The sequence below is a fragment of the Alosa sapidissima genome, chromosome 11 (assembly GCF_018492685.1).
Source record: "Alosa sapidissima isolate fAloSap1 chromosome 11, fAloSap1.pri, whole genome shotgun sequence".
NCBI lineage: Eukaryota > Metazoa > Chordata > Actinopteri > Clupeiformes > Clupeidae > Alosa > Alosa sapidissima.
The window spans coordinates 8,752,888-8,776,864 of record NC_055967.1 but is presented as its reverse complement, the minus strand read 5'-3'; the positions used below and the strand labels follow the sequence as shown (position 1 = coordinate 8,776,864).

The window sequence follows — 23,977 nt, the reverse complement described above, 5'->3', positions numbered from 1 at the left end:
ATAAAACAATAAACAGACCCATTTGGTTGAAAATATCAGTAACTTTAATGTGTTGGTAATCTGAAACCGGACAAGTTTGCATTCTGCAATTAACAGAATAGCTGAGGACAATACGTTATGTAAATGTTGGACCAGAGATTTATTCCAGTCAATAAATAGAGCATTTTAGATTATTCATCATACAACTCATCTCACAAACACAGGACCATAAGACAGGAGATTATTTTCTTTAAGACAGTGCCTTATTTGTAAGGTGGAAAAGAAAAGAAACATTCAGGGCTGTGACCCCAGGAGTTATTTATATTTCAGTTACATACATGTACATAGAGTAGAATTGTGCGTAGATATGAGAATGATACGAAGATCAGATTGTTTGTCGAGATTTTTTTTCTCGGAGTCATCATTGGGAGTAAATTCACGTCTTTGTTTTAATCTTGATGTGAATAGGAGCCTCTTCAGTCCATATCTTGTACTCTTCGGCAGATCTCACCTGTGAACTCTGAACACTTGGAGTTTCCACCAAGGTCTTTGGTCAGCACCTGGAGGGGGAGAGGGAATGGGAACACATGGGTGACAAACTCACCACTAGCAAGTAGTGGACTGAGAAGACTGTTCAGACAGTTAAAGTCCAACCCTAACGATCGCACAGGCACACACACACACACACCATAACAGTTGAAAATCATTGCAACAAGACAAAGGCACATCACTTGTTTGTATTCCATGGATTACCTTTCTGTCTCGGATGGTTTCGAAGCAGGCGGTCTCGATCTTCTGGGCATGGCCATGCAGCCCCATGTGGCGGAGCATCATGACTGCGCTGAGCAGCAGGGCAGTGGGGTTGGCCATGTCCAGTCCTGCAATATCAGGGGCAGTACCGTGGACCTGTGGAGGGAGAAAACAAAAATGATCGCATGCAGCACTCTTGAGGCTCTGCCCTCTGTTGGCCGCTTCCCCTACTGACCACACACTCAGTCACTTACCGACTCAAAGATGGCCACACCATTGGCGCCGATGTTGCCACTCGGAGTTACGCCGAGGCCACCGATGAGCCCGGCGCAGAGGTCACTAAAAATACACAGCATTCAGTGTTTTACAAAGAATTCACAATGACAGAAAAAGCAAAACTATACTCTAACGCTTCTACACACAGAGGCCAAGCTCTGGGACTTCAGCATTCAGTATTGACATGTGAAATTTATCAAATTAGGGTCCTAATAATCATGTTTAAAAATGTAATAATGAACTGATTTAATAGAGGCTGCTTATGCAAAAACAAACATTGTGATTAATATACCTCAGGATGTCACCATAGAGATTGGGCATGACAAGCACGTCAAACTGAGTGGGATCCTGTACCATCTGTGAAGCAAAACCAAACAAAAAAAAGATATGGATAATATATAGACTTTGAAGACCTCTGACAAACATGAGCCCAACCTACTCTAAAGCCATAATTAACTGGAATCAGAGAACCAGAGTGGTCCAGTGTTTGACACATGAGCTGCTTTCACCTAGCAACAATGAGTAGGGTCTAAAATTACCACAACAGAGCATTTCAAGATCGAGATGTCTGCACCTCAGACATATCCACACTGACAGACAATAAACTGCATGTCTACATATGTGAGGGAGAGGCATGCATACAGATCACTACAGACAATACATAGCCTGGACAAGGAAGTCATAGCCTGGCAAAAAAGCTTGAAACATATCTAGGGAAATTATGTGCTGCCAAGACCAGAGTCCATCAACTTCCTGTCAACATAAATAGAGGCATCTTACTGGCCATACATAAACTACCTGTTCACATAACTGTAAAGGAAAGGCATGCATGAAGATCCCAACAGAGAGATCATCAACTGAATGTGAGCAGTACAAGGCACACATACGTTCAGACAGACTGTATCCAGGTACATCTCGGTAAACTTGATGTCCTTGAAGTTCTCGGCCACCTCTCGGCACTTCCTCAGGAATAGTCCGTCGGACATGCGCCTTTTAAGAGACACAGAGGGAGGGAGAAAAAACGAGACATGAGCAGTCATCTTCCATCTGGAAATCACAATCCTCACAAGGTCCCAAGATCGTTTCAAGGCATCCTATTCCGGTATTGTAAACAACCTGTGGTTTGGTCACCATGACCGTGGAGGATGATAAAAAAGTCAGACATACACTACCGGTCAAAAGTTTGGGGTCGACTGTTGTAGAAAGAAATGGCTGATCTTTAATGCAATATCTACATTGCCCATTATCAGCAACCATTAATCCAATGTTCTGTTCAAGGCACATTCTGTTTACTAATCTGAGGCTAAGGCTAACTGAGAAAACATTGGAGAACCCTTTTGCAATTATGTAAGCACATAATGTAATCTGTAAAAATGTCACCAAACTTTTGACCGATAGTGTAAGCAGTGTTCCCACAGAATTGAATTCTACTTGTGGTGATAGGTGACGGGGGATGTTCACAGTTTTGAACAAATTTGCGCAATGCTAAGCGGATTTAATCCCGATTTAGCCAGTCGTCTTCTACGCCAACAACAATCCTTGCAGGATTTTTAATGTTTTCTTTAAACGTGCACGCAGGTTCATTGAGGGACAGAGAGGCTGTGCAAAGGTGCACATAGCTCTACAATGAAAGGATTTCATCCAATTTAAGTTATACAACATAGGAAATCATTGTGTGGTGGTCAATGCTGATATTGTGGTGGGCCGCCACAAATAAGTCAATGTATGGGAAACACTGGTAAGTAACTGGTCACTCTCTTTGTGGGCACATTTATTTTCATGGGGAGGACTTACATGATGTTGGCTTTGTGAACAGCTGTGACACTAGTTCTTTGGTTGTTCCTGGCGTACTCAAAAGCATACTCTGCAATGCGGCGGCTGGCATCCTCTGTGATCAGCTTGATACTCTGCACTACGCCATCAACGATCTGACCAGGGGGAAGACACGAACAATAACACACAGCACATTATACTCAACTCATCAACATAACATTAACCCACACTGAGGGTGGATATGAGATTTTAGTCTGCATTCATGGAGTGTATAAGGAGTGCTGAGGTGGACTTTGTGTTTTTCGCTTCCACATTTGAAACTTTTTAAGTTTACAGTAGGTGATGTAACAACAGATTCTGGAGATGCCCTCCTAGACGCTGTATGAAAACAGGATTGTGTTTAGAGGACTGAGTTAGTTAGTGCACAGATAGGTTTACACAGTAGGAGAACATAAGACAGCACCTCACAGCCCACTCACTCATGTAAGGCACAGGGGAGTGTGACAGGTTTCAGATGGGCTAACAGGATTCAAACAACCACCCACACATACGTATGAGTGCTGGCACTCGCACACATAAACACAGCGCATAGCACATCCTGTTCCATCTCTACCAAACAAAGATGCAAGGGGTGCATATGGCTGAAATATTATGACGGCCACTGCAGACCTCAACGATCACTGCAGGGTATCTGCACATTTTCCAAGTGCAAATTTACTTAATTTACTCAAATTAAGACTTTTAAGACCTTTTCAAGACATCTAAATGGAAAAATTAAGACTATACCACGGCAAAAAGATACAAAGAGACAAACTGTTTTATGCAATAGTTTTTCTTTTTTTTTTCCTACTAATTTTAACCCACACCCCATTTTGGAGGTCTACAGAAGTTACCACATATATTTTGGCGAAAGAAAAATAAGTGTGTGTGAATTACCTTCACAGCTATAAATGCCCAATTTTAGGGTCTGGGCTGCTTGCTTTTGAAGCTGGCTGTACATATCTGGTTGTGCTTACTGGCTGAGGCTGACTGTTCTTCACCTGTGTCTGTAGTAGCCTAGGCTACTTGCCAAAGACATGTGCACTGGACTGGATTCTCTTCAATATTTTTTTCAAAGTTAGACTAAGCTATTTAAATATTTTAATAGGCCTACTTTATATAATTTACTATGTTCATCTATTGTCCCATATGCAGCACAGCAAATTAAAGTTAATCCACGACTTTACATTTTGCATACTTATGCATACCTGTATCTAAACCAACCAAAGCTTGACTGAAACATTGTAAAACCATTGACTTGTTTTAAATTAATTAAGGAGACAGGTCCTCCTCGGATCCTGCTGAAAACGGCTGGTTTCATCTCAAGCACGCACGTATTATGAAGGCACGTTTGTTTTTGTTTTTTATGTAGCCAGTTGCAGACAAAAAAAAAATGCAGCTATATTTCACAACTTTTGCGAAGTAGGCCTACTGGGAAAGGCTGGCAAGCAAGCTGTTGACAGATATTACAGGTATTATAACTTAGACAGATATTTTCTTCCCTAGGATAGGCCAGCAACACACGCTGGAAAGATGCAAACAGATCAACTTAACATGTACAGTATTTCCTCCTGATTGCGAAAACGTTTGTTTTCTTTTTCTGTCAGTCCGTGGTTCCTTCCTTCGCAACAAATTATCAGACGAGTGACCGAAGCACTGTGCATAATTTGACCAGCATTCTTTGCGTCCATAGTTTGTGAAACCATGATGCCCAGCGCAACTCCAAAAAGGAGAAATGAGCGTCCGGCTTATGGCTGCGCCGGACAGGGCTTTTAAAATCCATAGGCTATGTCCTGTCTAAATTCCAACGTATGGCCACCTGTGAGCGACCGAGGCAGCCAGCCCACCAATTGGGATGTGAGCTTGGGGTTGTAGGTGGAAAAGGAGGTGCAGGAGAGGTTTTCAGCGTGCAATTTCTATTTATTAAATAACCAAAAGAAAAACTTGCAGGAATAGCAATCGGCTATTATTTAACAAAAAAACACTTTCAAACAAACAAAACAAAAATAAGTTCCGTATTCCAGTTCAGTATTCCAATTATCAACAATTGCAGAGCATAAAGCTACAGTAAGTCTCTACCTCACAACAGGAGAGCTGCTCTCTCTTTGCTCTCCAGGGGAACTGAGCTACCCCTCTTAAATAAGCCTACCAATTGGCCTAAATTAGCCCAAATGGTGATATTGGCTCAAACCACTCAACTAGGTAAACACTTTCACTGGACATTCACTATTATAACAAAATAACTACCTATTACAAATATATACACAATGACAATGGTGCATATTACTATGAAAATACAGGTTAATTACCATAACCAATATTCCCCACATACATAATAATAACAACAAGACGACAAACAGACAAGGCAAACACCCCTCTATCATAATGCCCCACTCCCTCCCCCTGTGGGATGTTGGTAAAAGCACTGTCCCAACGCGAAGCGCGCTTCCGCAATGGGACAGTGGCTGGGAAGCCGAAGCACCAGGAAGTGTTGTGAGTATGGTGAATGTTAACCGGTTTACAGGCGTTGTACAGTGAATGCAAATGGTAAATGGAATGACAGTGGGTACCACACTATGTGTTTAAGTTACCGGGAACAAAGAAAGACAGAACTAAAGGCAAAACTAAAGAAAAATCGCGGCAGACAAAACATTTGGTCTGACGCATGAATGAACGCCAAACTGGCGGCAAAACTCCCGACACTAACGATTAGACAAAACTATACACCAAACACACTTTACACAACATGAAACAATACTTCAAACAAACACACATCGTTTATACGCCAGGGAGATGTGGCGGGTGACTGTGTGCGTATGGGTGCATGTACTGTATGTGTGTGTGCAACCGAGTGGAGTCTCTCCCTCTCTCGCATTTCAAGAGTGCACCGAAACGTCTTTAAAGTCCGATATAGGGAGAAGGGGGAAAGTTCAACTTCTCACATTTCCCTCCACCTCTGAAGTCTCACCACCAGGGTGGCGAGACAAGAAATCCGCAACCACATTTTGCTTTCCAGGCCGATACTCAACCTGGAACCTGTATGGCTGCAGAGCCAGGAACCATCTGGTAATCCTGGCGTTAGAGTCTTTCATCCGGCCGAGCCACTGAAGAGCCTGGTGGTCAGTTTGTAGCAAAAAGTCTCTGCCGAGCAAGTAATATTTGAAAGTGTCTAGGGCCCATTTAATGGCCAAACATTCCAGTTCAACAGCAGCATACCGTGTTTCACGGGGGAACAGTTTGCGGCTAATGTAAGCCACAGGCCGCTGGTCCGATCCTTCCCCTTGGAGCAAAACCGCCCCCAGTCCAATGCCAGAGGCGTCAGTCTGGACTGTGAACGGCTGGTCAAAGTCTGGGCTCTGCAAGACTGGGCCCTGACACAGAGCCCCCTTCAGGTCATTAAAGGCCCTCTCCTGCTCTGCCCCCCACTGCAGTTGACCAGACCCGGATTTCCGAGTTAGGTCCGAAAGGGGTGCAGCGCGAGAGGCAAAGTCTGGCACAAACCTGCGGTACCAGCCCGCCAGACCCAGGAAGGACCGTACCTCCTTTTTAGTCTGCGGCTGGGGACAGTCCCGTATGGCTTGTACCTTGTCGGTCTGGGGCCTAATCAGCCCCCTACCCAGCACATGGCCCAGGTAACGGACCTCTGCTTTGGCAAAGTCACATTTCTTTGGATGCACTGTAAGTCCAGCTCTTTGGATGCGCTGCAGCACATCGGAGAGATGGCGTAGGTGGTCCGTCCAGCTGGTACTATAAATTACAATGTCATCCAAATATGCTGCGGCGAAGGATTCGGTACCTTCAAGAACACAGTCCATGAGTCTCTGGAATGTGGCTGGCGCCCCCTGCAGGCCAAATGGCATAACCATGAAGTGGAACAACCCTTGCGGAGTTCTGAAAGCCGTGTAGGGTCTGTCCTGCTTAGCGAGGGGCACCTGCCAGTAACCCTTGCACAAATCAAGGGTGGTAATAAAGCTGGCCTTACCCAGCCGTTCAATTAGATCCTCTAGCCGTGGCATGGGGTAGGCATCAAAATGGGACTGGGAATTTACCTTGCGGAAATCAATGCAGAATCTGATCGTCCCATCCTTTTTAGGCACCAGGACGACTGGATTGCTCCACTCACTATAGGACCTCTCGATGACCCCTAGGGACAGCATCTCCTCCACCTCTTCTTTAAGCAGAGGCAGTAGACACTCGGGGATTCGATACATCCTTTGCCGCACCGGAGTGGTGTCCTTCAGTGGGATGGAGTGCTCCACCACCGTGGTGAAACCCGGTTTGTCTTGGCACAGTCCTGAGGGAATGATGGCCGCTAGCTCCCTCTGCTGTTGTGGAGTGAGGTGCGCCAGGTCAAGAGCGGCAGGTGGTTGAGTAGCTGGAAAGAACTGCTCTGTACTGTCACTGTCTTCCTCTCCAACAGTTTGCACCAGGAGCTGCAGGCTACCTTGGGTGACCCGCTCTCGCCACTCCTTCAACAGGTTGACGTGGAACACCTGCTTTGTCCTCCTCCGGCCTGGCATGTTGATTTCATATGTGGCAGGGCCCATCTTGCGGGTAACAGTGAACGGCCCCTGCCACTGTGCAAGCAACTTGTTCTCCGACGTGGGAAGGAGCAAAAGGACCTTCTGCCCCGGCTCGAGAGTCCGTTGTCTGGCAGTCTTGTCATACCAGACCTTCTGGCGATGTTGCACCTGTTCCATGTTGTTCCGGACCAGCTCCGTCATCTCCTCCATTTTCTCCCTCATTTGAAGGACATGGGAAAGGATACTGTTGGTCTGGGGTGCTTTTGGCCCCTCCCAGGCTTCTTTTAGTAAATCCAAGGGCCCTCTCACTGGTCTTCCATAAAGCAGTTCAAATGGGGCAAAGCCAGTGGAAGCTTGGGGCACCTCACGGTATGCAAACAGCAAATATGGCAGCCAGCGGTCCCAGTCTTTCCCATTGGCAGACACATACTTTCGGAGCATACCCTTGAGTGTCTGATTGTATCGCTCAACCAGACCATCAGTCTGGGGATGATAGGGTGTGGTCCTGATCCCCTTAATCCCCAGTAAACTATAGACCTGTCTCATCTTTTTGGCTACAAAGGCTGTTCCCTGGTCAGTGATGATCTCTTGGGGTATCCCTACCCTAGAGAACAGCTGTAGGATAGCTTGGGAGATGGTGGTAGCTGTCACTTTACGAAGGGGAAAGGCCTCTGGATAACGGGTAGCGTAATCACACACTACTAAGATATACCGGTGCCCTCTCTGGGTTCTCTCGAGTGGCCCAACAATATCCATTCCTATCCGTGTAAAGGGGACTTCAATAATGGGAAGGGGCTGGAGGGGAAATGGACTAGTCTTCCGCTTACTAGTCAGCTGGCACACAGGACAGGATTTACAAAGGTCTTGGATCTCTTTATACATTCCTGGCCAATAGAACCTGGCAGCAACCCTCTCAAAAGTTTTGGCAGTACTGAGATGTCCTGCCCAGGGGATGCTATGACCCAGGGACAGCACTCGTTCTCTCAGCACCGTAGGCACCACTAGCTGCTCTGGCATATTCCCCTCTGACTGGTGGTACAATAAGCCATCTCGCAACACATAGCTTTCTCCAGACAGGCTAGCTGGAACACCCGTTGCCACACCATCCACACTGCTAACTTTGCCATAGGCCTCCTGCAATGTAGGGTCCTGGTTCTGTAGCTGTTCCATGTCCTCAGTAATGTCTTCCCAAGCTCCACCCCCTATTTGAATGTCCTCCCCATCCTGTTCATTCTGAAGTGTCCCCACTAGTCTCTCCCTTCGCCTTTGCCTGTGACTTTTCCTAGTCTTTAGCTTGGGAGGGGGTACTACCTCACTTCCAAAAAAGGGCATCTCTCTCAGGGAACCTGGTTCTAGGGGCTCTTCTGTCTGAGCTTTTGTCCGAGACCTAGTGACTACCACATTGACAGGCTTATTGGCTTGCACCAACTCTGGCAGTACCAAAATATCCTGTCCTAAGACTACTGGATGACTTAGTCTCTCCACAATTCCAACAGTTAGTCTATAGGTCTGACCATGCACTTCCACATATACTTTGGCCACGGGGTATTCATGTTCATCCCCATTGACACAAATTACTTTTAGGGTTCTACCAGATATACAGTCCTTTTTGTCCACTAAGTGGGGCTGAACTAAGGTTTGAGAGCTCCCTGTATCAATCAGAGCCCTCGCCACCTTACCACTCACTAGCACTGGGACAGTCTGTAACCTACCCATAACCCCCTGTTCTTGCTCCTCGCACCCTGGGAGACAACAGTGGCTACTACCTATGGGCTTTCTCGCAGGGCAGTCAGGCTTAATGTGACCTTCTTGGCCACAATGGTGACATATGACATGTGAGCGCTCTGGTGGGCGTTCTTTGGGGAAAGTGGCATGTCTAGGGGGCATGTAAGAACTTTTATCCCCCATCCTACCTCGTTCACTAGGTCTAGGACCACCCCCGCCACTAAACCCATCTGACCTACCACGGGTCAGGGGCCTGGAACTGGTCTCACTTCGGAAGTTCTTTGGACCTCTGCGGGCAGCGACAAAGTTCTCCACCAGTTCTGCAGCCTGCTGGCCAGTCCGTGGGTTGTGCTCTTTCACCCACACTCTGACATCAGGAGACAGAGTACGAAAAAACTGTTCCAAGATGAGGGCTTCTCCTATTTCTTCAACCGTCTTGTCCTCCGGTCTAATCCATTTACGAAATAAATCCTTCAGACGCTGGTACAGTTCTTTGGGGGACTCCCCAGGCCTGGCATCTGGCTCCCGAAACCTTCTCCGGTAGACTTCTTCATTTATTTCGTACTTTCCCAGGATTGCCTCTTTTACCTTGTGATAATCCATTGAGTCATTCATGTCCATGGCCACATAAGCACTGCGGGCTTTGCCACTCAGGTACGGCACTAAGTACACGGCCCAGTCCTCCCCTGGCCACCGGTAGGCAGTCGCAAGCCGTTCAAACGTAGTTAGATACTGCTCGATATCTTCCCCTTCTTCAAACTTGGGCACAGCAGCACGCGACCATGCTACTGGAGCGGCTGGATTTGCTGGCGGTGCCGGTGAAGCTGGCGGCTGAGCAGGCAGTGGTGCTGGTTGCGGCGGCGATGGCGCTGGTAGCTGCGGCGGTGGCGCTGGTGGCTGAGCAGGCAGTGGCGCTTGTGGCTGAGAAGGCAGTGGCGCTTGTGGCTGAGCAGGCAGTGGCGCTTGTGGCTGACGGCTTTCATCAAAGTCATCGCGGAGCTGGTTTAACTGGACCTGCACACTTCGCCAGCGCTGTTCCTGCTTAAAAAACTCTCGCTCATGGGACTTCAAGGATTTCTGCAACAGCGCATACAATCCGGCCAGGTCAGTCTCTGCTGGCACCTCTTCATCTGGCTGCCCAGACACTGTTGCTCCTAATGCTGCCTCTAGCGTCTCCTCCTCCCCCTGTGGGAGCTCCCCCTGGCCAGCTCGTACTAGCCGCCGGAACGCCATCCTCTGCCAAGTATGGCTTGGTTTGACACCCCGTCCACGTTTTCCACCTCGTCCTCGTTTTCCACCTCTCTTATCCAGTTTCTCAGGCGGCGCTACACATCCCACCGCTGCCACCAAATGTGAGCGACCGAGGCAGAAAGCCCACCAATTGGGATGTGAGCTTGGGGTTGTAGGTGGAAAAGGAGGTGCAGGAGAGGTTTTCAGCGTGCAATTTCTATTTATTAAATAACCAAAAGAAAAACTTGCAGGAATAGCAATCGGCTATTATTTAACAAAAAAACACTTTCAAACAAACAAAACAAAAATAAGTTCCGTATTCCAGTTCAGTATTCCAATTATCAACAATTGCAGAGCATAAAGCTACAGTAAGTCTCTACCTCACAACAGGAGAGCTGCTCTCTCTTTGCTCTCCAGGGGAACTGAGCTACCCCTCTTAAATAAGCCTACCAATTGGCCTAAATTAGCCCAAATGGGGATATTGGCTCAAACCACTCAACTAGGTAAACACTTTCACTGGACATTCACTATTATAACAAAATAACTACCTATTACAAATATATACACAATGACAATGGTGCATATTACTATGAAAATACAGGTTAATTACCATAACCAATATTCCCCACATACATAATAATAACAACAAGACGACAAACAGACAAGGCAAACACCCCTCTATCATAATGCCCCACTCCCTCCCCTGTGGGATGTTGGTAAAAGCACTGTCCCAACGCGAAGCGCGCTTCCGCAATGGGACAGTGGCTGGGAAGCCGAAGCACCAGGAAGTGTTGTGAGTATGGTGAATGTTAACCGGTTTACAGGCGTTGTACAGTGAATGCAAATGGTAAATGGAATGACAGTGGGTACCACACTATGTGTTTAAGTTACCGGGAACAAAGAAAGACAGAACTAAAGGCAAAACTAAAGAAAAATCGCGGCAGACCAAACATTTGGTCTGACGCATGAATGAACGCCAAACTGGCGGCAAAACTCCCGACACTAACGATTAGACAAAACTATACACCAAACACACTTTACACAACATGAAACAATACTTCAAACAAACACACAACATCGTTTATACGCCAGGGAGATGTGGCGGGTGACTGTGTGCGTATGGGTGCATGTACTGTATGTGTGTGTGCAACCGAGTGGAGTCTCTCCCTCTCTCGCATTTCAAGAGTGCACCGAAACGTCTTTAAAGTCCGATATAGGGAGAAGGGGGAAAGTTCAACTTCTCACATTTCCCTCCACCTCTGAAGTCTCACCACCAGGGTGGCGAGACAAGAAATCCGCAACCACATTTTGCTTTCCAGGCCGATACTCAACCTGGAACCTGTATGGCTGCAGAGCCAGGAACCATCTGGTAATCCTGGCGTTAGAGTCTTTCATCCGGCCAAGCCACTGAAGAGCCTGGTGGTCAGTTTGTAGCAAAAAGTCTCTGCCGAGCAAGTAATATTTGAAAGTGTCTAGGGCCCATTTAATGGCCAAACATTCCAGTTCAACAGCAGCATACCGTGTTTCACGGGGGAACAGTTTGCGGCTAATGTAAGCCACAGGCCGCTGGTCCGATCCTTCCCCTTGGAGCAAAACCGCCCCCAGTCCAATGCCAGAGGCGTCAGTCTGGACTGTGAACGGCTGGTCAAAGTCTGGGCTCTGCAAGACTGGGCCCTGACACAGAGCCCCCTTCAGGTCATTAAAGGCCCTCTCCTGCTCTGCCCCCCACTGCAGTTGACCAGACCCGGATTTCCGAGTTAGGTCCGAAAGGGGTGCAGCGCGAGAGGCAAAGTCTGGCACAAACCTGCGGTACCAGCCCGCCAGACCCAGGAAGGACCGTACCTCCTTTTTAGTCTGCGGCTGGGGACAGTCCCGGATGGCTTGTACCTTGTCGGTCTGGGGCCTAATCAGCCCCCTACCCAGCACATGGCCCAGGTAACGGACCTCTGCTTTGGCAAAGTCACATTTCTTTGGATGCACTGTAAGTCCAGCTCTTTGGATGCGCTGCAGCACATCGGAGAGATGGCGTAGGTGGTCCGTCCAGCTGGTACTATAAATTACAATGTCATCCAAATATGCTGCGGCGAAGGATTCGGTACCTTCAAGAACACAGTCCATGAGTCTCTGGAATGTGGCTGGCGCCCCCTGCAGGCCAAATGGCATAACCATGAAGTGGAACAACCCTTGCGGAGTTCTGAAAGCCGTGTAGGGTCTGTCCTGCTTAGCGAGGGGCACCTGCCAGTAACCCTTGCACAAATCAAGGGTGGTAATAAAGCTGGCCTTACCCAGCCGTTCAATTAGATCCTCTAGCCGTGGCATGGGGTAGGCATCAAAATGGGACTGGGAATTTACCTTGCGGAAATCAATGCAGAATCTGATCGTCCCATCCTTTTTAGGCACCAGGACGACTGGATTGCTCCACTCACTATAGGACCTCTCGATGACCCCTAGGGACAGCATCTCCTCCACCTCTTCTTTAAGCAGAGGCAGTAGACACTCGGGGATTCGATACATCCTTTGCCGCACCGGAGTGGTGTCCTTCAGTGGGATGGAGTGCTCCACCACCGTGGTGAAACCCGGTTTGTCTTGGCACAGTCCTGAGGGAATGATGGCCGCTAGCTCCCTCTGCTGTTGTGGAGTGAGGTGCGCCAGGTCAAGAGCGGCGGGTGGTTGAGTAGCTGGAAAAAACTGCTCTGTACTGTCACTGTCTTCCTCTCCAACAGTTTGCACCAGGAGCTGCAGGCTACCTTGGGTGACCCGCTCTCGCCACTCCTTCAACAGGTTGACGTGGAACACCTGCTTTGTCCTCCTCCGGCCTGGCATGTTGATTTCATATGTGGCAGGGCCCATCTTGCGGGTAACAGTGAACGGCCCCTGCCACTGTGCAAGCAACTTGTTCTCCGACGTGGGAAGGAGCAAAAGGACCTTCTGCCCCGGCTCGAGAGTCCGTTGTCTGGCAGTCTTGTCATACCAGACCTTCTGGCGATGTTGCACCTGTTCCATGTTGTTCCGGACCAGCTCCGTCATCTCCTCCATTTTCTCCCTCATTTGAAGGACATGGGAGAGGATACTGTTGGTCTGGGGTGCTTTTGGCCCCTCCCAGGCTTCTTTTAGTAAATCCAAGGGCCCTCTCACTGGTCTTCCATAAAGCAGTTCAAATGGGGCAAAGCCAGTGGAAGCTTGGGGCACCTCACGGTATGCAAACAGCAAATATGGCAGCCAGCGGTCCCAGTCTTTCCCATTGGCAGACACATACTTTCGGAGCATACCCTTGAGTGTCTGATTGTATCGCTCAACCAGACCATCAGTCTGGGGATGATAGGGTGTGGTCCTGATCCCCTTAATCCCCAGTAAACTATAGACCTGTCTCATCTTTTTGGCTACAAAGGCTGTTCCCTGGTCAGTGATGATCTCTTGGGGTATCCCTACCCTAGAGAACAGCTGTAGGATAGCTTGGGAGATGGTGGTAGCTGTCACTTTACGAAGGGGAAAGGCCTCTGGATAACGGGTAGCGTAATCACACACTACTAAGATATACCGGTGCCCTCTCTGGGTTCTCTCGAGTGGCCCAACAATATCCATTCCTATCCGTGTAAAGGGGACTTCAATAATGGGAAGGGGCTGGAGGGGAAATGGACTAGTCTTCCGCTTACTAGTCAGCTGGCACACAGGACAGGATTTACAAAGGTCTTGGATCTCTTTATACATTCCTGGCCAATAGAACCTGGCAGCAACCCTCTCAAAAGTTTTGGCAGTACTGAGATGTCCTGCCCAGGGGATGCTATGACCCAGGGACAGCACTCGTTCTCTCAGCACCGTAGGCACCACTAGCTGCTCTGGCATATTCCCCTCTGACTGGTGGTACAATAAGCCATCTCGCAACACATAGCTTTCTCCAGACAGGCTAGCTGGAACACCCGTTGCCACACCATCCACACTGCTAACTTTGCCATAGGCCTCCTGCAATGTAGGGTCCTGGTTCTGTAGCTGTTCCATGTCCTCAGTAATGTCTTCCCAAGCTCCACCCCCTATTTGAATGTCCTCCCCATCCTGTTCATTCTGAAGTGTCCCCACTAGTCTCTCCCTTCGCCTTTGCCTGTGACTTTTCCTAGTCTTTAGCTTGGGAGGGGGTACTACCTCACTTCCAAAAAAGGGCATCTCTCTCAGGGAACCTGGTTCTAGGGGCTCTTCTGTCTGAGCTTTTGTCCGAGACCTAGTGACTACCACATTGACAGGCTTATTGGCTTGCACCAACTCTGGCAGTACCAAAATATCCTGTCCTAAGACTACTGGATGACTTAGTCTCTCCACAATTCCAACAGTTAGTCTATAGGTCTGACCATGCACTTCCACATATACTTTGGCCACGGGGTATTCATGTTCATCCCCATTGACACAAATTACTTTTAGGGTTCTACCAGATATACAGTCCTTTTTGTCCACTAAGTGGGGCTGAACTAAGGTTTGAGAGCTCCCTGTATCAATCAGAGCCCTCGCCACCTTACCACTCACTAGCACTGGGACAGTCTGTAACCTACCCATAACCCCCTGTTCTTGCTCCTCGCACCCTGGGAGACAACAGTGGCTACTACCTATGGGCTTTCTCGCAGGGCAGTCAGGCTTAATGTGACCTTCTTGGCCACAATGGTGACATATGACACGTGAGCGCTCTGGTGGGCGTTCTTTGGGGAAAGTGGCATGTCTAGGGGGCATGTAAGAACTTTTATCCCCCATCCTACCTCGTTCACTAGGTCTAGGACCACCCCCGCCACTAAACCCATCTGACCTACCACGGGTCAGGGGCCTGGAACTGGTCTCACTTCGGAAGTTCTTTGGACCTCTGCGGGCAGCGACAAAGTTCTCCACCAGTTCTGCAGCCTGCTGGCCAGTCCGTGGGTTGTGCTCTTTCACCCACACTCTGACATCAGGAGACAGAGTACGAAAAAACTGTTCCAAGATGAGGGCTTCTCCTATTTCTTCAACCGTCTTGTCCTCCGGTCTAATCCATTTACGAAATAAATCCTTCAGACGCTGGTACAGTTCTTTGGGGGACTCCCCAGGCCTGGCATCTGGCTCCCGAAACCTTCTCCGGTAGACTTCTTCATTTATTTCGTACTTTCCCAGGATTGCCTCTTTTACCTTGTGATAATCCATTGAGTCATTCATGTCCATGGCCACATAAGCACTGCGGGCTTTGCCACTCAGGTACGGCACTAAGTACACGGCCCAGTCCTCCCCTGGCCACCGGTAGGCAGTCGCAAGCCGTTCAAACGTAGTTAGATACTGCTCGATATCTTCCCCTTCTTCAAACTTGGGCACAGCAGCACGCGACCATGCTACTGGAGCGGCTGGATTTGCTGGCGGTGCCGGTGAAGCTGGCGGCTGAGCAGGCAGTGGTGCTGGTTGCGGCGGCGATGGCGCTGGTAGCTGCGGCGGTGGCGCTGGTGGCTGAGCAGGCAGTGGCGCTTGTGGCTGAGAAGGCAGTGGCGCTTGTGGCTGAGCAGGCAGTGGCGCTTGTGGCTGACGGCTTTCATCAAAGTCATCGCGGAGCTGGTTTAACTGGACCTGCACACTTCGCCAGCGCTGTTCCTGCTTAAAAAACTCTCGCTCATGGGACTTCAAGGATTTCTGCAACAGCGCATACAATCCGGCCAGGTCAGTCTCTGCTGGCACCTCTTCATCTGGCTGCCCAGACACTGTTGCTCCTAATGCTGCCTCTAGCGTCTCCTCCTCCCCCTGTGGGAGCTCCCCCTGGCCAGCTCGTACTAGCCGCCGGAACGCCATCCTCTGCCAAGTATGGCTTGGTTTGACACCCCGTCCACGTTTTCCACCTCGTCCTCGTTTTCCACCTCTCTTATCCAGTTTCTCAGGCGGCGCTACACATCCCACCGCTGCCACCAAATGTGAGCGACCGAGGCAGCCAGCCCACCAATTGGGATGTGAGCTTGGGGTTGTAGGTGGAAAAGGAGGTGCAGGAGAGGTTTTCAGCGTGCAATTTCTATTTATTAAATAACCAAAAGAAAAACTTGCAGGAATAGCAATCGGCTATTATTTAACAAAAAAACACTTTCAAACAAACAAAACAAAAATAAGTTCCGTATTCCAGTTCAGTATTCCAATTATCAACAATTGCAGAGCATAAAGCTACAGTAAGTCTCTACCTCACAACAGGAGAGCTGCTCTCTCTTTGCTCTCCAGGGGAACTGAGCTACCCCTCTTAAATAAGCCTACCAATTGGCCTAAATTAGCCCAAATGGTGATATTGGCTCAAACCACTCAACTAGGTAAACACTTTCACTGGACATTCACTATTATAACAAAATAACTACCTATTACAAATATATACACAATGACAATGGTGCATATTACTATGAAAATACAGGTTAATTACCATAACCAATATTCCCCACATACATAATAATAACAACAAGACGACAAACAGACAAGGCAAACACCCCTCTATCATAATGCCCCACTCCCTCCCCCTGTGGGATGTTGGTAAAAGCACTGTCCCAACGCGAAGCGCGCTTCCGCAATGGGACAGTGGCTGGGAAGCCGAAGCACCAGGAAGTGTTGTGAGTATGGTGAATGTTAACCGGTTTACAGGCGTTGTACAGTGAATGCAAATGGTAAATGGAATGACAGTGGGTACCACACTATGTGTTTAAGTTACCGGGAACAAAGAAAGACAGAACTAAAGGCAAAACTAAAGAAAAATCGCGGCAGACAAAACATTTGGTCTGACGCATGAATGAACGCCAAACTGGCGGCAAAACTCCCGACACTAACGATTAGACAAAACTATACACCAAACACACTTTACACAACATGAAACAATACTTCAAACAAACACACATCGTTTATACGCCAGGGAGATGTGGCGGGTGACTGTGTGCGTATGGGTGCATGTACTGTATGTGTGTGTGCAACCGAGTGGAGTCTCTCCCTCTCTCGCATTTCAAGAGTGCACCGAAACGTCTTTAAAGTCCGATATAGGGAGAAGGGGGAAAGTTCAACTTCTCACACCACCCTATCGCTAACTGGCTTACCAACTCTTTCTCTCGCTCATTCTACCACTCACGTAGGCTACCTGTGTATCTCTCAGGCCTCAGCTACACCACGAAAACGTCAGGCATATTTGTACATATTATTACCGTTTTCACACCTTTAACCACACCCGTGAAAAACATCTTCACTCTGCAACCACTACACTTCCTCCCGTTGCCTTATAGTCACTTATACAATTGCGCTTTAAATACACGAAAAAGAGACATTTCACTCGCTCTCTTGCACTCGCTGGCGGTCCCATATGCAAATTGAATACCTCCCTTTCAAAAATTCAAGACATCCCAGACAATTTAAGACTTTTTTAGGCCTTAAAAACTGAAAGTTATATTTAAGACTTTTTAAGGATCCGCGGGAACCCTGCACTGGTTGGTCTGGTCTGAACTGAACTGAACTGAACCAAACGACAAAATGGTTTGTCGATGGACGCCTAATTTCAAAAGACAACAGTAGTTCCACCTACCTACAGGACATAACCAGCAGTGTAAAATGCTGTGAGCGCACTTACATCCAGCTAAGGCTGCGTGAAAGAGAAAATTAGATGCACACATGCAAACAGGTGCCCTGCTCAGCTGAGGCCTAAAACCTTGTGAGGGTCAGGTGGCAAAGTTACTCAACTGCTGTAACTGGGGAGGGGCTACACGGTGGGCCTTTAAAACAAGCCAAAAAAGTACCGTAAATCAATGTAATTTAGTGAGATTATATTACAAAGCGAGATGACAGAGGACATATCGGGCATATGTATAGGTGTATAGTTGGTAGGCTATTGACATTATTGTCATGGATATTGACATTACCAATATCCAATTTGTTTGGAACTTTTAATATAAATGTATATATAAATATAGGGATTATTTATACATTTAAATATAGGGATGGATACAGGGGATATATTCAACCCCCAAAATAAGTATGGCCTTTAAACAAACAAATCAACGCTAAAAAGTTGTCAGTACAACAAAGGTGGTCACACTACCTTAGAATAGGGTTGTGTCTACCCAGGGGCCTCCGTGAAAGTGGTGGTGATTTCAGTAGCCTGCGTGCGTGCGTGCGTGCGTGCGTGCGTACCAAATGCTCAATGCCGCTGTACTCCCCCTCTGTGTTCTCACGGATGGTGACCAGGTTGACGTCGGTGTAGGGGGTCTTGTAGCCCTCCATGGACACACAGGGGCGCACGTTGGCGTAGAGGTCAAAAGTCTTTCTCAGCAGCAGGTTCATGGAAGGGTGGCCAGCAGCAATAGGAGTCTTAAGAGGTCCTAGGAGACAAGGCCCACACGTCAAATGACTCAAACACACACACTCTCTCACAAAACTTTTAAGTCAAACCTTGAGGACTTAACTGAGAGTTCAACAACAACTTCCTTTCTGACCGCTTTGTGATTTATGTTGGTTTATCATGTGGGTGGTCAGTTTATTACCTTTTCTATACTATAATTTGTATTTATGCAAGTATTAAATAAGGTGACTTTATTTCTGTAAATCGAAAAACTTCAGTATGACCAGTGTTCACTTCTGGCCACAATTTCTCAAGACAAGCCAATTAGGTGCCTCATTTCAGATGGCCACAAAATTATGCGATACATGTGGATTGACTGATCCACCAATTTCACCAGACAACACACACTTTTTGTGTTCACCGGTAATGTGGCACCCAATTGGCTTGGTTGTGAAAATGTGGTCTGAAGTGGGCGCCTGTCAGACGCCATTTTTAAAGATGGTAGCCACCAATTAAGTGTATGTGCGTCTAAAGTAGCTAGCCTAGCATCGGCCATCGAAATGAATGTGGTACTCCCTCCCCCCTCTCCTGTATAACACTACCTTTTAGTCCAATTTTGCTCTTATCCATAGATTCTTTTGCCTCTGGCGGGATCATCCACTTGCCCCCGGGTCCCTTTATGGCAGTTACATTCCTCTCCTCCCACTGTATGGGGGCCTGTGGGGAAAATAGGGGCATCCATTCAGCTGGCACCAGCCTTATCAACACACGTGCACTGCTCTGACTGAAGGGTAATATTTACACCAAAGCACTTTTATCTCAGCCACTGAGTTACCAAACAGCCCATTCCACTCTCTGTACAGAAACAGCATGCTGTTATCTTGCCAAGTCACATAAAGGGAAAAGCAAGGCTCCTTAACAGTTTAAGTCAAAATGTAGTTCTTCTGAAATCCTGCTAAGCAGACATGTCATGCTCAGACTTGCTCAGTTTTCTCAACTGAAAACAAAGCAGTACACAGTCAGAGGTAGGGAGAGTAAAACCCCATTCAGGCTGCAAGCGACTAGCGATTACAGGTGAAAGATGAAAGTTTCAACTTTTGTGATGAGCTAATTGTCATATATGTGAATGGACCTTAAGTGTATACAAGTATGTACTCTCTCCAACTAGTCAAAAAGGTATTATGTTGGAGTGTGGAGGGGTCTGGAAGTGAGATTTGTTTATAGGCACTTAGTGAACAGGAATTTGGCTGGTGTGAGGCTGTACAGTCTGATGCTTACTTTAGCAGCTTCAAATATTTTCACTACAGCTGAGGAGATCTCTGGACCGATGCCATCCCCTGGGATTAGGGTTACGGTCTGCAACTGTGGGATGCAAAACACAACACAGCTGACACAAGAGACGAGACAGGCCTTACCCAGTTACCTACTGCCCACTGAGGCTGAGACATAACATTGCATAACATTATAATAAATACATTTTACACACAGAACAAGAAATGACCCTGTGCAAAACATACTACTGGTTATTAAGTCATAATAGCCTACTATCTAAGGAGACTTGCACAACAATAAGGCACTTCCATCAGTATGCATTTCCTAGATTTGTGAGCAAATGTCAACAAAACTCAGTTGACATTAAATTCAGTACTGAGGCAAAAGGCTTTTAGAGTTGAAAGTAATATCAAATGCTACGTTTTATTCAGTTTGTGTCCACATTCTCCATAGTCATACTCCTGACAGCAAGTACACACACACACACCCCTTCAGGCTGTCCAACCTCTTGTCCCTTAAAGGAGAATTCCGGTGTGATATTGACCTAAAGTGTGTTGAAACATGATACCGAGTGTGAACGTATGTCTCATAGCTCACCTTGGCTTGTCCCCTGCACTCAGAAAAAAAGCACTGGTAGTTTATTTACAAGACGATTTATACAGACAGTACCTTAAGGAATTTTACTGTTTTTTCAAAGTTCTCTATGTCTCGATTTAAATGTCAAGGCCCTCGGAAGTCTACCAATGAAGTATGGAGCTACTTTGAGCCTCGTAAATGGTGTAAAACAGTGATTTATTTGCATGGCTAGGCCGATGCCCGAGGCACCACAACGAAACACTGTGTTGGTAGCATTGGCTAACTAGCGCCAGATTTCTGAGTGCAGGGGACAAGCCGAGGTGAGCTATGAGACATACATTCACACTCGTTATCATGTTTCAACACACTTTAGGTCAAAATCACACCGGAATTATCCTTTAAAGGCCAGTGAGTTACTAAAAATGTCACTGCCTCATGCATACCCAACAATCCCATAACTCCATAACTCCACTGCTGACATACCACTGCACTGATCTACCACAGCTCACATGTTGAGCCTGGTAATTAAAATATCAATTTGCTTGCAAAAACGTGACACCATTCGTGTGTCAATATCTAACTATTACACAGCTGTCCTGTAGTCAGCAGCCTATGGCAGATTTGCATAATCACTGGTCAGTCCATGCCAGCTAAGAACACGTTAGTAGCGTGTGTAACGTACCCCTCTGGTGAAATTTCGGGGTTGAGGGGTCTGACTCCTCATCGCCCCCATCACACGGGACACCTGCAAGAAGAAGAAAATCCAGTACAGTTAAAACACATAGGCCAACGAGTGCACAAACAAATAACACAAACAAGGACTGTGTGTTTAACACAAATACTATGAGGGAGTGACTGACTGACTGACTGCCTGGCTGAGATGCACTCAAGACAGCTGCTAGAGCTGGACACTTGCCTATTTGCTGGAGAGAATGACTGTTTGACCTTACAGGCAGGAGGACACCCAGCCACACAACTAATTACAAAAAGGGTCCACACAACTAATTACAAAAAGGGAGAGAAATGACCACTGCCGAGCCATGCTTGTTGTCCTGCTACAAAACACCTGACTGACCCGTTCGTTCTTGCCTTCTCAACAGCTTAAGCAGCTCACCGTCAGGCAGTGTTAATCTTATCAGGCATAGTGTCAAATGCAGTATGAAGCATGGTTATTGTTAAGAGCCACTCCTGTTTGGCGGACACGCTGTTAGAACACTTCTGTGGTCAAGATAAACAATAGTAAATGGTTTACCCAAACCAACCAGGAGTATCTAAGCAGAGGCAACATCAGATATAGGCAGCATACACAAGTTCTGGTGAGGTGACTGGAGTGAGGTGCAGAGGTGCATTGATGGGACAGATCTGCAGTACTACAAAATGATGTTTCTCAAAAAAACTCAGTTTTTGCAAGGTGATGGGGGGGGGGGGGGCAGTTAGTGTTGCACAAATTACACACATGCACGTTCACCCATGCATTTTAACAGGGATTAATAATGTTAATTTCTGGGAATATTGGTTAAAGATCACACAAGGTAACATTATGATCGTGTTTGGCAAAGTGATTTTTAAATCACAGTAAAAGTAGAATGAATTACACCTTGGCTTTAGCAATTTCAAGAAAATTTAAAAAGAGATGAAAGATCAGAACATAACTATTTTGGAGAGGGTTAGTTATCTTAGAATTAATTAGGAGATGCCCAGAAACTGATCACCAATCCCTAGTTAAAAGCAGTGGTTTCAAAGATCCTGTGGCACCAAATTCATGGAGCTTTTTCATGAGGCCAGTAGAGGGAACGTTTTGTATTGTGGGTTGAGGAGTGAGACTACAGCACTGCAATTAAGTTGGCTCATTCCCCTCTCGTTTTACCAACCATCCAATTTGTGTATGGCAGTGATTTTCAGGATCTATGAAACCACACATGTTCATTGTCCAGAGGTAAAAACAGAGTTAGCAGATCTGTGAGGGACATTTTGACTCCTACACATAAAAAAGGGAGGACTTAAATTTAGCGCATTCTTAAGACAGTAAATTACTACAGTAAATTACAGGATGAGTTACTAAACAACTCCATTCATGTCAGAAGCAGACAACTCCATGCCACACTTTCAAACAGCCTAACTTAATAACTAGGATACATACACTCTTTCCCACTGGTTAGACATGACTAGACCCATATGGCTACTGGTGAAAAGTCGATTGGGCATACCAACGTAAACTGCGTGTTTAATTTGTTTTGCTGGAATACCGTTATATAAACCTAGAATGATATTATGAATCCATCGGCGACGTAATATCATCTGGCAAAGCAATTGTTCAATGGCATTAAAACAGCATCTCAGACAATAATGCAGAGATGCATGGTTGTAAGCCAATCACGATATCCTCTATCTCCGAAGGTCGGCTAACCGGGATGCGTGTAGTCGCACGGAAGCTGGTTAGACCTAAAGTGACCTTGGTCGGAGAGACTAAAGTTAACATAGGGACTGTACTTCAAGAGGCATCACCCGAACAACCGATTTTCTCGTTGAGAATTCATGGGGTGTATCATGTAATTTATGTCAAATTAACACATCGAGCAAAATGTCCATCTCAGATTTGCCAATGCAGCTTAAAACACGCAAAAAGCTGGCTAGCGAGCTACGGTCGGTTTGACAAGTCACCAAGCTTGCTAGCAAGCTAACTAGCTAGCTGACTGGCTAACTCGCTCACACGTTCCATCTCGCTAGCAGGTATTGGCGATTTGCCCCAACATGAAAGTGGCTCAGCTTACTTCGTTGGTTTTACCCTTGTCTTTTATCCATAAACCGTATCTTTCCAGAAGATTAAAAATCTGCGAAAATGGTAAGCACAAATCTTTGTTGGAACAACGTTAGGCAGCAATGCTAATTGTCATACTCAGCTGTCAGAGAGCGAGGTAACGTTAACGCTAGCTAATTTATCTACAAGCTGGTGGTCGGGTTAGCTAACTAGCAAGAAGGCTTTAGAGCGCGGCATTCAAAGACATGTAACGTTAATAGCAATGCGATACGCATGCTAACCTGGCATACCACAGTTAGCCAGCATGCTACCATTTAGTGGAAGAGTCTACGGGATCCCGCCAGATTAAACAAACAATTCACATGGGATGTTTTCTCATAATCAGGACAATACAGTCACTCAATTTCATCAATGGGTCATAACAGGGGTCAAGGTTAGGAACATCTACATATTCTCGGTCAGTGAGCTGATGTGAAGGGCATGAAACAGGAGGCCTCTGAGGAATCCTCTCTGAAGTTCAAAGCTACCAACACCTTTACTAGTCGTAATATAAATCAAAGTACATTCAGTTAGAGCACAACATTAAAGCAGATATCACTTCTCTTTCGTTTGATGCTGTACATCACCCCCTTACCGTTGACCTCCACGCGTTTCCAGCCATCCTTTCTGGTCTACTTCTGTACTCTGTATGCAGTGGCAGCAAAAGCAACTATCCGGGTATCCCATCCTCTGACACATTGAGCAATCACGTGGGTTGCCAGACAACGTCAAATTCCCCGTTCAAAGATCTGTTTA

General features: G+C 46.9%; 3 protein-coding genes across 4 annotated transcripts in view; 1 reads left to right on the top strand and 2 right to left on the bottom strand.

The window, feature by feature from the left end:
- Positions 1–21: 21 nt before the first annotated feature.
- Positions 22–23,967, bottom strand: idh3a (isocitrate dehydrogenase (NAD(+)) 3 catalytic subunit alpha). Of its 2 annotated transcripts, none has more exons than XM_042109799.1 (11): positions 23,817–23,967; positions 21,107–21,169; positions 19,855–19,938; positions 19,179–19,293; positions 18,429–18,616; positions 2,800–2,933; positions 1,893–1,995; positions 1,298–1,362; positions 984–1,068; positions 733–885; positions 22–539 (listed from the first exon to the last, which is right to left on the bottom strand). In XM_042109799.1, exons 1-11 carry the CDS (start codon positions 23,841–23,843, stop codon positions 456–458), a joined length of 1,101 nt encoding a protein of 366 aa, XP_041965733.1. In that variant the 5' UTR covers positions 23,844–23,967; the 3' UTR covers positions 22–455. The 2 variants fall into 2 exon arrangements, with proteins under 2 accessions (XP_041965733.1, XP_041965734.1); XM_042109800.1 differs by lacking the exon at positions 23,817–23,967 and adding an exon at positions 23,196–23,291.
- On the bottom strand, positions 9,176–10,906 carry LOC121723746. The gene is made up of 2 exons (XM_042109801.1): positions 9,301–10,906; positions 9,176–9,253 (listed from the first exon to the last, which is right to left on the bottom strand). Exons 1-2 carry the CDS (start codon positions 10,296–10,298, stop codon positions 9,250–9,252), a joined length of 1,002 nt encoding a protein of 333 aa, XP_041965735.1. The 5' UTR covers positions 10,299–10,906; the 3' UTR covers positions 9,176–9,249.
- cib2 (calcium and integrin binding family member 2) overlaps positions 22,865–23,977 on the top strand; it is a 29,451-nt gene continuing 28,338 nt past the window's right edge. The window contains exon 1 of the mRNA XM_042109807.1: positions 22,865–23,266. Coding sequence (XP_041965741.1) covers positions 23,264–23,266 — 3 coding nt within the window. The 5' untranslated portion in view covers positions 22,865–23,263. The remainder of the gene's footprint in view (positions 23,267–23,977) is intronic.